Source organism: Triturus cristatus, chromosome 10 (genome assembly GCF_964204655.1).
Source record: "Triturus cristatus chromosome 10, aTriCri1.1, whole genome shotgun sequence".
NCBI lineage: Eukaryota > Metazoa > Chordata > Amphibia > Caudata > Salamandridae > Triturus > Triturus cristatus.
The window spans coordinates 997116551-997130801 of record NC_140593.1 but is presented as its reverse complement, the minus strand read 5'-3'; the positions used below and the strand labels follow the sequence as shown (position 1 = coordinate 997130801).

General features: G+C 42.6%; 1 protein-coding gene across 3 annotated transcripts in view; it reads left to right on the top strand.

The window, feature by feature from the left end:
• FLII (FLII actin remodeling protein) overlaps nucleotides 1–14251 on the top strand; it is a 291687-nt gene that overhangs the window by 207607 nt on the left and 69829 nt on the right. For all 3 annotated transcript variants that reach the window (XM_085628978.1, XM_085628977.1, XM_085628974.1), the window contains exons 18-25: nucleotides 1842–1925; nucleotides 4409–4580; nucleotides 5758–5862; nucleotides 8076–8267; nucleotides 9036–9224; nucleotides 11127–11266; nucleotides 12305–12518; nucleotides 13228–13382. In XM_085628978.1, the coding sequence (XP_085485104.1) occupies nucleotides 1842–1925; nucleotides 4409–4580; nucleotides 5758–5862; nucleotides 8076–8267; nucleotides 9036–9224; nucleotides 11127–11266; nucleotides 12305–12518; nucleotides 13228–13382 (1251 nt within the window). The remainder of the gene's footprint in view (nucleotides 1–1841; nucleotides 1926–4408; nucleotides 4581–5757; nucleotides 5863–8075; nucleotides 8268–9035; nucleotides 9225–11126; nucleotides 11267–12304; nucleotides 12519–13227; nucleotides 13383–14251) is intronic.

The following is a 14251-nucleotide window of genomic DNA, read 5'->3' as shown; positions in this document are numbered from 1 at the left end:
TGGGCCACTGCTAAGTAGCTTGAGCCCCCACCTTCCCCCCACACATCCATGCACCATGGGTCAGGCACCACATGGAGCCTCGCACACGGTGCATGGATGTTTGTGAAGTGTCTTTTTTTCCTGCCGCTTGTGCTGTGGCCCATTTCCGTGCTGCAGCAGAAGCCACAGTAGAAAAAGTCATTTTACGACTTCCTGCACAGTGGTCGTATCGTGATAAGGCAGGCAGGACTGCGAACACATTGACAGCCGGTCACCTGCCTGCAGTGATGGCGGTCACATGCTTGTCCGACCGCCATCGTAATGTGCCCCTAAGTTACTGTCTTGCAGAAACAGAATGCTGTGTTAGGGTGCCTGGTTTCCAGGGTACCTTTTTGAACTGCCCTGCAGACAGCATTTACATTTTGAAAGAGGTGATACATCTGTCCCACCAGACCTGACGTCAAGTGGAAAACATTCTGCATCTGGTGACCTGAGAAGTCAAACACCCAGAGTTTCAGATGGTTCTATCCCCACTATTTTATTTGGCTAGATCTGCATGACCATTTTGTTAAACAAGCCTTCATCTAGCGAAGATTATATTCACCAAAATGCTCATCCCCAGAATTCAAGGACTTTCTGCATTTTGTTGTCCTGTCTGATCTAACAGGCTCGACCTACCAATTCAGCCCATACAGTAAACAAGATACAGGCCATATGTTCTCATGAGCTCTACACAATATTCCTCAAGATTAAGTTTACTTTGAGAAAGCCACCTACCCTCCTTTTTTCCTTCTTAAGGGACATTTTAATTTGCCATGTAAATCATTCTTTCTTCAGCTTTCTTTCTGAAATCACGTCCATAGTGGAGAGACTTTTTGAAATGCTGAATGTAAAATGCATCCCTGTAGTATCAGGCTAAGAATAAAGAGATTAGAAAGTGTGAACAAGTTGCTTTATTTATGGCACGAACTACGACAACAAGTAACATCTAGGTAGTCCACAGCACAAAGGATTATTAAATGCCAGTGGTAATCTTCCGGACAGATCAAAGGCCCATTTAACCAGAGGGAAGGCAGTCACAGTTGGCACCCTGTAGTTGCATAAGCAGCCTAGATGTTTGCAAGACACTACTGTCTCTACTCTGATTCCATAGCGGATACCGACCCTGCTCAAACCCCTGCACGAAATCTGTCAGGCAAATTTTCCAGTTAAAACTTTTCCCTGATCTCCTATATACCTTGTCCTGCTTTTGAGCAACATTGTGTTCTTTTTCAGAGTTTATCATTATTAATGATAAGAGAAGCCAATGTAACCTACTTGTTAGCCTGGGTCTTCAGATGGAGATGTTCATTGGATTTATAGACACCACACCAGCCTCTGCAGGAAAGGAATGGACATGTAATCTGAATTGACATCTTGCTGGAGTCACAGATGTATCAAAATAAACAGTATTTCAAAAGTTACTACATTGCATTCCGCAGCAAGAGATCAGCCAGGCTGCCCAGCGTCTTTCATTTTCCCTTTTAGTGCAAACCTTCAAAATATTTTCACAAGTCTGAATCTGTGAAAATATTCTTAATTTTTAATCGAGACAATACTCTTATAGATAGACATTGTTTATATGTTCCACTGTTCCAACAGATAACAGAGATATTCAGTGTCAATTATTTCAATTATTCCAATTAATATGCCCTCAATGGAAAATTAGAATTACAAGTAATTCATATTGCCTTTGTTTTCATGTACTAGCAATATTTTAAGCTGATTTTTCTCAGGAGCAGAGAAACAATCACACTTCCTCTACACTCTATGCTGCATTTCTGACCACTATCATTTCCTTTAATCCCTCCCTTGTTTTCTAGATTTGTGTTCCTGCTCGACCACGGTCTGAACATCTTTATCTGGAGAGGGGCCAAAGCTACCCTGAGTGGTACGACAAAGGCCAGGTAAAACGTAGTCTGATCTACTCCATATCAAACTAGTGTTATTCAGTCTAGTGGCTTTGTGCAGAGCCATCTGTGATCTCTTAACCCTTTGGCTCAGCATCCCCAACTGAGGGCCATTCCCAAGGCCAGAGAGCAGGTGAGTGTAAAGATGTGGAGGTGCGTAGGGGAGGGAGATGCCGCCCTGAAAGATGGATCTGGATGAAAAGAAAGCGCTAATCTTTTTCAAGGCTTGAAGCTGTATGAAGCATGTGCTGCTATTTCATTTTATGTTAACACTTTTTTGTTATCCACCATTAGCCAGTTACTTGATCTGTTAGCACTTTTTGGAGCTATCCTTTTCAGTCAGTACCTTTGGCTTAGGTCCAGGGTCGGGGTGTGAACAGCAGTTTGGTGTACTGACCCATGTACATGTTCCAACTACTTCCAATGGGAAGAGTTGTGCCCTGTGGCATGTTGAGGATTGTGCTGTAGGGTGTGGTTGATGCTATAAGGAGCATTTAAGAGGTGGCTACATATGGAAGAGGATAATGTGTTGTGGTGGGGGGGTATTGCATAGTGAAGTTTAAGTGGTATGTGTGTGATGGAATAGTCTGATTTATTGTAGTGATGCCAGTTGATGATGTGGTGCGAGGATGATGCAGCAATCCAAGATGCCCTTATGGGGCTGAATCAGGGTGTTATATAGGATACACACTTTGGACAAAAGGTATTCGCAGATGAGCTTTGACAAGACCGGTCTACGGCTGATGCAGGCACATGATGTAGCGTAGCAGGTCAGCTTTTAACTAGATGTGCTCCCTAACTCAACATCTTTTTATTTAAATGTTGTAAGTGTATTTGAACAGCAAATAAACCCTTACATTGCACATAAGTGATGCTGACATATCCTGAAAGTGTGTCGAAAATTGGCAAATATATTTTGCTTTACAAATCTGTCTCTCTAAACTAATTGTGCTGAGTAGTGATAATCTCCTACAGGGCAGATTTGGATTTACACTTTATGGATAATGTATAATAAACTTCACAAAAGAGGCAGATGGCATCTGCACAGCTCGTAAAGATTTGTATTGTTCCTCCTGTCTCTTTTCTTTTTGAGTTATTAGTCTGTGGTTACTTTGGGCTCTTAAAAGGCAGTTTGGTTTCTGCTGGGTGCTGATTGGAGTGGTTTCAGTTTAAGGTCTCAGGGGTGTGAAGTATTCACAGCATTTCTTTAAAAATTTCACAGAATGGGCTCTTGAGGAATTAAATAATGGGTGTAACTGTAACCAAATTTTTTTATTAACTGAGAAAAATCAAGTCAAGTCTGAGAAAAATCACCTTCTGAGTTGGGCTCCTCTGTGTTGAACCTGTGAAGAGTACACACACGTCTCTGTAGTGGGTGCCCAGCCTGCTGAGCTATTTTGCTGGATCTTACAAGAGATTGGAAGAGGGGGGTATGGACAAATTGTGAAACGTGAAGTCAATATGTAACAATACTAGATTGCTCCATTATCTCTAATTCAGAAACTACTTTTGTCCATTTTCCTTTTAGCTTTCCAAGGTTTAAGCTTCAGAAAACAGGCAAATGGATATAGTATTTATTTTACTTTAGCTGCATTGTCATCCGTGCATCCATCACAGTGTTTGTGCTGCGGTTTGTTTTCAGTTTCTTTGCTGTCTTGTTGATCTTTCACATGCTGTCATGTCTGCTTGTTGACAAGAGAGGGTAGGAAGCCTGTTGGCCTTGCATTGTAGATTCAAACGCTCCTAAATGTTGAAGCACCCCATTAGATCAGAGGAAATAAGATACTAAAGTAGTAGCTTGGCCAGTGTATAATGATGGTTTTTAATGTGAGTCTATTGCTGTGGATATACAGGAAGAGCTCCTGGTTTAATATCGCTTGACTACAAACATAAAAGAAAAATCTGTATTCGCTCTTAGGGTTCAAAGATTTAGCTTGCTCAAGAACCTATTTCAAGTGAAATACTTGAGAATGATCATCTTATTTTGAGTGGATAACGAATTGACAGGAAAAACGAAGAGCGTTCTGAGAAAAGTGGCAAAATCTATTTGCATGCTGGAACTGCATTGTTTGCAGAGGTTGAAAGAATATGACTCGTTACAACGCGAGTCATTACATCGTGTGGCATTACAACGCGGTCATTACAACGGCCGCGTTGTTACCACGCAATTCCATTTCTACGCAAGTCCATTACATCGACTTGCAGTAGATGGCACGCTGACTGCAAGTCGAGGTAATGACTTGTGTAGTAATGGCTTTGCGTGGTAACAACGTGGCCGTTGTAACAAACGTGTTGTAACGGCATTGCGGTGTGATGACTGCGATGTAAAGGTTGTCTCCCGCCTAGGGTAGCTGTTTTGCAGTCTATACAATAGATGTTTCCTCCTATATCTCAGCCAAATTATGGCTATATAGCAGCTCTGCGTGTTTAAGAGCATAGTGGACTTTGTAATATATTTCCTATCTTTGCCCTTATTTCAGGCTCTTTGCTGAGAAGATAAATAAGAACGAGCGGAAGGGAAAGGCAGAGATCATCCTGCTGGTGCAAAGCCAGGAGACGCCTGAGTTCTGGGAGGTGCTGGGAGGTCAACCTGAGGAGATCCAGTGCAACGTGCCTGAGGATTTCAAGCCAGTTCGACCCAAGCTGTACAAGGTACGGGAGAGCGTGCACTTTGTCCACTCGGACTCAATGTATCGAAGAGCACACATGCTGCTCCTAGCAGCAAGGCGATATAGAGAAAAACACAGAACCCCCCCCCCCCACCCCCCATCTCACATAATCCTCCCTAGGCTGTAGTTGTACTGCATCTCATTCCCCAGTTCCATCCAGAAAGATACACTGCAAAACAAAATAGACTGTCAGAATAGCAACTTTCCGTACATATCTCCCTGCAAATAATTCAGCCTGTTTGTAAATTCAGCCAAACTAATTTCCCACGTGTTGTAGAAGTAGGTTCATTTATTTGTCTAATTCCACATCTAGCAAACTTGCGACCAGAAGCTGCCTAGTGGGTTTAGACGCATCATATTATTTAGTAGCGGCATATTTAAATATAGGCTGATATTCTGACTCGATGTTTTTGCAATCTGTTTTGTTTTAGTCTATTTTTACATGCCACCCCAACCTCTCCATGTCTGCATGTGTATGATGACCATCTGCCCCAGTCCTACCTACGTCTTACAATGTTTGGAGAAGATATTGACCGTGTCTGTCCTATTATGTAAAACGTTTGAGCGGTCATACAATATCCTTACTAGTCTGAGCACAAGTTGAGACTCAGTAAGGGAGAAAATAAACTACTTTTGACGCAAACACTACTATGGTTTTGCATTTAAGGAAGAAAACACAGTTTTACGCTTATGCCAAGCTGACCGTGGAATGGATAACCCAACGTTTGTGTGGTATTGAAGGGTTTTGATGATCAAGCTTGAAAGACATTGCTCTCTTCTGCAATAAATTATGCTCCAACTATATAAAGCCTGAGGTAGCAATGTGTTCTATTTAGTTTAAGCGGTAGTGGTTACGCAGTGCAGTACTGCAATCAAAGCTAGGAGCTTGAAAGAAAAACTTTCCTCAAAGTTCTGTTCTCCCTAAACTGTCTTCTTCCACCCACACCGATAGCCTGGTGAAGTCGTATAAGGTGTGTTTATCCTGAGAATCTGCTCTGGTCCTGGGAAATCAAATGTTTTTTATAGATCCTGGTATCCTGCATTGGGTTATAGAGAAAACATGTTTCTATGCAGATTCTGAGAGTTGGGCTCTCAACTTTCTTTCAGGAGGCCTGAATATTAACAGAGCCATTCTTACTCTATTGCTGCTGTTCCCTCAGGTTGGCTTGGGGCTGGGATACCTGGAACTCCCACAGATCAACTACAAACTGTCTGTGGAGCACAAGCAAAGGCCGAAGATCGATCTGTCGCCAGAGATGAGACTGGTAAGGCTCTTCTGAATGAGTACGACCGAGCTGCTGTGATTTTTATGCCTGAGGTTGCGTCATGGAATTTGAGTCCGAACACCGTAAACCAAAGTCAGAGAAACTGGGTGATTGGAAAAAAATTGTGAGAATGCAGAGTGGTAGTGTTAGTTCAACAGGTGATAGTGGAGGCAGAAACTTCTATCTGTGGTGGTGTCAATGGAAAGGAGGTGGGACAGGCTTTAACTTGGCTCCTCATCATTCAGCTCTTTTCTAGCCTCTAGCTTAAATGAGCAGTTTGGTAAATTATGTCACAGTAAGTTTTACAACCCAGGAAAAAAAATGTTGGTAGTGTTGTGAAATCACATGTGAATCCCTCTTTTAACTACAACATATGATGGGGTAACAAGGACTCCTCTTGTAGTACAGAATGTAAACTCTGTAACCTGAGACAGCTAGGGGAAGGCATTACGTATCCTAGGAAAAAGTGAAGAGATTGATATCCGCTAGTGTTGCTACTATTTAATCCTTGCTGTGCTCTCCCTCGTTTACCGCATCTGTGATGATGTTCTCTCCCATGCTCAAAGCAACCAGCTTCCTCTCAGGAATTAGGTGTCGTTTTTGATGTGGGACAATAGGGAGTCTTGATTTATGGGGCTCATTTCATAAAGAATTTGCTATGAGTAGGTGTGGCGTACTCTTGAAATTCTTTTATATTATTACCGAAATTCTTTTATATTATTACCGACTTCCAGGTATAAGCTAGAAGTACTCCAGGCTACTTGTTGATTTCAGGTGTAAGCCAACTTAGTTGTAAAACTAAGTTACCGCAAAATCTTTGTGAATTGGACCCATGGTCTTCACTGTCTTCTCAGATGCTTCACTGTGCTTGGGGCAGTAAGACATGCAGTCAAGTGGGGGCAGCCATTCTAGCCCAGGCCTGAAGCTCCCTGGGTTAGTGTCTCCAGAAGTAGAGTAAGTTTATGGCTACGTGCAAACATCAGGATACGCTTCCTTCCTAAGTAAGTGCAAGCTAGCTCAGTGGTTTGTGCAGTTGTGGATATAAAAAGATTCTGAGTTCTAGAAACACGTGTTCAGCAGGATGAAGGCCCAGAAATGGATACCAAGGAATTTCTAGGTTCCCACTGGTGTAGAATATAAGAGTTCTATTCAAAATAAGGTATTTTATTGAAAGCATAATGTAAACAAGGAGTTACTTTTATAAAGCACGTTGTTGTTTGTAAGAGTTCTAAATCTCATGCGTTACCATTACCCATTTTAACCTTGCAGTATCTTGCTGGCAAGGTCCTCTAGGATGAGACTTACCAGTGGTGCGACATAGCAGGGGTGAAATCGCATCCAATCCATTCATACGGTTCAGCTTGCCTCTATCATCTTGAGACAGCCAGGCAAAAATCCTAAAAAGGTAGTTGCACTGGGACACTAGGGCCACAAAAACAATGCCTGTAAAGAACCTAACGGGACCAAAACATGATATTTGAATACAAATAATGTCTTTGTGACAATCGATTACAGGGAAGCGAGTTATGAGACTGGCTAGAGTGCGGCTTCGTTCCATGCACACTGTAGGCAGAACTAACAGTAAACATTCATTTAGACTGTTAAAATAGTTATTAATTGACTTAAATGTACTACAAATACTAAATACTCTATAAGCGCTTGTCATGGGTACTCTGACATACCTCATTTGCATGAACCTGGAAGGCTGAGGCTAAGGAGACCGGTTATCATGCAAACCTTGACCGTTCGGTTACACATGGATATCTACAGGGAGGGACTGCATTAGTCTGCCTCATCTAGCTCTGGTCACTTCCTTACCATGCGTGAAGGATGGAGTACTTGCTTCCTCTGCATGATTGGCTATTCTTAAAGTAATACTATGTAGTTGTATGCCCTCTGCTGCAAAATAACGGTGTTTTTTCACTCATTGCCAAACGGTGCGTTCTGATAGAGTGCATGGGCTGAGCTATCTTATCTTTTTTAGGCGTACCCCTCATTTTTGCTGCCCATATCATGCTTCACTATCCTGTCCAGGGGGAGAGAAAGAGATATTACATAAATTGTAAATGTTAGATCAGTTGCAGCGGGTAGACGTGCAGAAGCTGTGGTGTACCACTGAGGACTTGGCAAGCCTCACACAAGCATTGTTTGGTTGCATTATCTCACTATTACATTTTACATAACGCTTTGCATGTCTCTTTACCTCTTGCTAGGTCCAGAGTCTGTTGGATACGAAGTCGGTGTATATCTTGGACTGCTGGTCGGACGTGTTCATTTGGATTGGCAGAAAGTCCTCACGCCTTGTCCGTGCCGCAGCTCTGAAACTGGGACAGGAAGTGTGCAGCATGCTGCACCGCCCCAAACATGCTATGGTTGTGCGCAACCTGGAGGGTACAGAATGCCAGGTAAGAGGCATCTGGGTAGTTTCAGATTCTGTTCTGGGACCCAAAGCAAGTTATTTAACAAATCGATGAATTGGCAGACAGGGTCTTCATTTGCTTTCCATGTAGGTCTCTTGCCTCTTCTGATTCGATGCACATTCTAAACAGGAATACTCACATGAGACTATGTTTGACCCCCAAGACTTGGAGCATCTTCCAGTAGAATTGTGCTTTGTAGTAATTCCACCACGTTACCCATAGTGCTGAACAAACGATTACCCCGTCCACATCACAAAAATAAACATCCTTATTATGCACTCCACTGGTCCTATTCCCATTGAAGATTGACCTTTGAACTAATAACGTTATTTTGTTAGGCATTTTATCTTCTTTAACCTATATGGCTACCTACGGTCACTGTTTTGATCAGAATGAGCTAAATAACTAACGCTATGCCCTCCCATTCAACTCTCTTTAATTTGTTTCTCTATCTTAAGTCTGATGTTCTCCACACCTTGCTTGAAAAGACTGCACAGTCTAAACTGTCATATTTGAGAATGTATTCAGTAGGGAGAGGGGAGGTAAGATGCGAGGATAGCCCCCATGTCTATAGCACCAATTCCTCTCCTTGTTCTCAGTGTGAATTTCTTTTTTTTTTTTATTTTTTTAACATGGGGCTCTTTTAGATCATTTCCTGAAACTTGCGACCCATCTATATGTAATTTTGATTAAAGTTGAATATCCGCTCGTATACTTGTGGATTTTTTTGCAACCATCTGCTTAATCCCCCAGGTTTTTAAATCCAAATTTAAGAACTGGGACGATGTGCTGAAGGTTGACTACACACGTAATGCAGAGACAGTGCTACACAAGGAACCATTGGCGGGCAAAGTGAAGAAGGATGCTGAAAAGAAGGACCAACTGAAGGCTGACCTTACGGCACTCTTCCTCCCCCGCCAGCCTGCAATGCCCTTGTCGGAGGTTAGTGGTGGCACCGAAATCCTTTGTCTTTCTGTTTCTGGCCTCCCACGAAGAGTGAGCTCCCTACACTTCAGACTGCTTCTTTAACTTATCATGCCCAGTCCAAAACTTCAGTGCACATACGAAATCCGCATTCACCTGCTTGCCGCTCTGTTTATTTGCAAACATATTGATTCCCTGTGATACCTTCTCCTATGCAAGGAACATTGCAGTACAACATATACGTTACTGCTCCACATGTTCTGTCATGCTCTGTCAAAGCCTGCATATTTGTCTCTGTTTTGAATCTGTCTTTGCAAGTCCTTTTTCAGTGCCACAAATGAATATATTATTCTGAGCGGAAAGGTTATTCTCGGTTAAATGTATTGCATATTCAAACTGTGAAAAAGCAAGTACTGTCTACTTATTGACACAACCACCATGATTCAATTGTATAACTTTCAAAGTTGCACACAAATGACTGCAGGATCTCTATTTAACTCCTGACATCTCTCCTTATTGGTGTACTCACCCATGAAACAATTTAACTTCTACAGTACAGTCAATTTTCAATGTTATTAGTGCAGGCTAGAAATTCTGATGAATGTCTGTTGAGTGGAAGCTGCCTGCCAAGCAGAATAACTTCTTCTGAGGTAGCATGATAGAATTTACATATACTTCTAAGGATGGAGAGGCAGAGACTGAAGCTATTAGTGGTTTCCTTCGCTCGCACAAAAATACCTGGGCAATGATTGTGTTTTTTACACAATTATACTATTCTGATGGGGTAAGAGAAGCCGAAGCATATAGGGCCTGATGGATCATTCCCATGTCTCAAAGCATATACTATTTTTGCATAATGACTGCTTTGCAATCTAAACTTTTTTTACATTGTGGCACTTGCAATTCGTCACAACACAAAGATACAACTCAGTAGGGTTTTTAAGTTCCTTCCCCCTTAATATTAAAGAGGGAGGATCCTGTTTGCAAATTCTATAGAAAGGGCAGCTATTTGTTATGTGATGAGAAGGGCTTTTGGGAGCATGCATCTGTCCCCTGGACCACTGTGTCCTCCAACCAGTGTCCAAGCTCCCATCTATAAACTGAAGCTGTCCCCCATGGACCTCTTTCAGTTTGAGAATACCATACTACCCGCCTTTAAAGAGTGGATATGTATCAGTGGTTTGTGGTTGCACAGCGTGGATACATCGAATTGTGAGTCATAAGGAGCGAGTTCCTCTTTCACGTGCCCTCCTTCTGAATAACAGGAGTCACAATGTGTACTCTGCGAGTAGCAAAGACGCTTGTGACTCCTAATGTGCCTTTTATGCATTGCGACTTGGGATTTTGTGGTAGCAAAACCTGTATTTTTACAAAGTGCAGGCTTTGCAACTACACAACTCTTTTGTACATCAACCTTCTAACGGTTCCCTTTCGGTCCTAATGCAGTCTTTGTTGCTGATCCCAGTGGATTGTATTCAGACTTACTGCGATGCGCTTCATTGGTAGACACACAAAACAAACACCTCAACAGTCTCGAAGCAAATAGCAAAACTATTTTTTACAATGTTGGCAGAATATGCACATCCTGGCAGGAATAGGTTTCATAACAATGACTATAGTTTTCCTTTAACTTCTCATTTGTGCTTTATTTATATGAAGACCCAGTTTTTGGTTTTCCAGTGATTATGTTCCTTTTCTTTCGTGTAACTAGTGCTGTTCATTTGTGTCCTGTATCCCTGAACCCACACACAATAGTGAGCGTCAGCATTTTTATTTTAGCGCCTTTGGCAGAGAATTGCCACCATTAACGCCACATTTCAGAGAATACCAATTACCAATGAAGAATGTTACCAAGAGACTGAAATTGCTAAAATGGTTTGAAATTATAAGTGGATCTCCTCTTTTCTCTGGTGTATCTAGGCTGAGCAACTCATGGAAGAGTGGAATGAGGACTTGGACGGCATGGAAGGTTTTGTTCTTGAGGGCAAGAAGTTTGCTCGTCTGCCGGAAGAAGACTTTGGCCACTTTCACACGCAGGACTGCTATGTATTCCTGTGCAGGTAACTGTTTGGGAAGGACACGCTTCTCCCCATTTCACTGAGAGCTACATTGTCATAGGTAACTGCAGGGATAGATACATCATGTGCTCGGACCCAGGGTTGCTGTGCCTGTCTATGCAGGAGATGGTTAACCCCAGGATTAAACTTCCTGTGAGGGTGGTAATGGAATCTATGGGCAAGATTTCTTTTCTCTTTTTTTTACAAAGGGCTGTGTTGACTTCCCATGCAGATAGGCTGAAGATCAGGCTTCACTATATTGGTTTTAGAGGAAAAAGGGAATTATTGACTTGAATTATTCCTAATTATAGGGAATTACTGAAGGCCGAGTTCCACTCTCCAATTATTTTGCTCACTGCCCCGTTACAGCTACAGTAAATACATATGCAAATTAGCCTTGGCCCAGCCCCAAAAGGTTCAGTTCAGCCCTAACTTTTAAGTTGCATCTCCTCTGCACTCCTAGGGCTGCAAAGTCTTGTAAATTAGATAACAGAAAAGGGGTGAGATGGATAGATCTGATCTTTCAAGCTGGAGGTTATAGCCCTTTTCTCTGAAGGTGATAACAGGGGGCATAGTGGACACCCTAGGAAGAGAATAAGTCCAGACTGCCTTAGTTGCATTGTAGGCATTTCCTATTGCATGCACAGACGCACACATTCAACACTCTTAAACAATCGCATCCTTAGGCTGTTACTGCCCATGGCATCAATTAGGTAACCAAAGCCACCTTGTGCCTCCGGCATCCGACCATTAATGGGGCAAGAATGTAATCGGTTATCTCGTCTGCCCTCTCTTGTATTTTCTGGCTTCTTCCTCATTTTTATGCATACACATATATTCACAGTCCTCTGATGCCACCAAGGATATCGAACTCTTTGGTGACTGAAAAGATTATTTAGATCATAAGAATTAGCAGTAATCTAGCACTGCCATCAGGACAAAGACAGCATTTTGATTGCGGGTTGTGGCCGGCCACCAGTATTTCCAGGATCGCTACAATTTTTTAACTTCGATGATCACTGTCCCACCTGTGTGTTTCAGGTACTGGGTTCCTGTTGAATACGAAGAGGACAAAAAGAGCAAGAAAGGTGAGGAAGCGGATGATGATGATGAGGAAGAGGAGAAGCAGACGGAAGAAGACTTCCAGTGTGTGGTGTACTTCTGGCAGGGTCGAGAAGCCTCCAACATGGGCTGGCTAACGTTCACTTTCAGCCTGCAGAAGAAATTTGAGAGCCTTTTCCCAGGAAAGCTGGAGGTGAGATGGGGAGAATCTTGCTGAGAAGGGCCTATGTACCCTGAATTGAGCCCCACTGAAATCAACCAAACGTCTGCATGGTCTTTCCCCTTTGTCAATAGTCTTGGCCCTGCCTACCCCATCATGATGCTTCATTTGGAGTTTATTCTTTGCCTCACATCTCCAACTTTAGCATTTGTCACATCTATTTTAAGTTAATAAGTAACTTGTTTGAAGCTACAAATCTGGTCATCTATCCTGTCAACCAATAGTCAGAATAAACAAAACTGGCTATATTTTGTTTTAAGCTCTGATTACATTTCAGTAGATTAAAACCACTCTTCTAAATACTTATTTCATGATCCACCAAATGTAACCAAAAATTTGCTTACATGTTTTTTTTCTCCAGTATAGTCATTACTTTGTAGTTGTCATCCAAACATTTTGCGAGGACTTTGATGTCAAGCCAGTCCACTGTTTATATGTGTTGCTATGAAATGGGGCAGTTGTGCTATTTCTTGTCACAAAATGTTACTTTCACAAGCTTTATACATGAACAAGGAACATTGGAGGAACTAAGAGAACCAAATCTACAAAGTAAATATTCCAGAGGCTGGCCAGCTCCAGCTTTGCTCTGTTCTGAGGTAGTGTAGGACCCTCGAAATCTAGTCCGCACATCCCTTTTAAAAGAAAACAGCAACTCACTCCCCAGTTCTCTTTTGCTTTCTAGGTTGTACGTATGACGCAGCAGCAGGAAAATGCCAAGTTTCTTTCTCACTTCAAGCGTAAGTTCATCATCCATAAGGGGAAGCGAAAGTCCAAAGACGCAAACCTGCAGCCCAGCCTGTATCACATCCGCACCAACGGAAGTGCCCTATGCACCAGGTATGGTGAAGACATGCGTGACTACAGCCATTTGGAAGTGTGATGTGTAGGGACCTACTGAAAGATGTGTACAGTAGAATTGACTGGAACTGCTGATTGTTTGACGGCATGATGTGCATGTTTGTGTCTGTCCTGCTGCCCAATGCATGACTAGAGGGAGACAGGGCTGAATTCTTTAAATTGATGAGTGTGTATAAAGCTGCCAACCTGGATATTCAAACAGCAAGCAAGATGCATCGGATAGCCAGGAGAGACATCACAAAAGAAGCACTCATGGTCCAGCTGCCCCTAGCTAATCACTTGCTCTGATGGGGAAAATCTGGCAACGCCTTATCAGTAATCCAAGGGTAGAATGGAAAGTCATGAGCACTAGCCACACCGGCTGCTCAAAACATGAGGCCCTCTACTCCTCTTCTCTATCTGACTCTTCCCCCCCCCCCCCTCCCACCCCTATCTGACTCTTCTCCCCCCCACCCCCCCACCCCCCCCCAGCTGGAACGAGATGGCTGGATGCACTACTTGGGGGTCGCATTTGGTTAAAAGGCATAGACCTAAAATTGTTCACTATAAGTATTAAATTAATTTTTTTAGGGTTAATAGCTTGACTTGAAAAAATAATCAGCCTGAACATGGACTGCCTGAACATACTCTCTAAGCAAAATGCACTAGTAGACTGTCCCAAAGACTGTCACTACTGATTTGGCTAAAGGAGACTCCGCTTCAACAGAGCAAGCACCATACATTTGGCTATAAATGATTGCTTGCAAAATACTTTTCTTGTGCCTGACCTGCTCAGAGAGGGGCGTAGCGGACCTTGTTACCTAAAGCACTTGTGATCATTCAATCCGTAGTTTCAGATTCACATGATT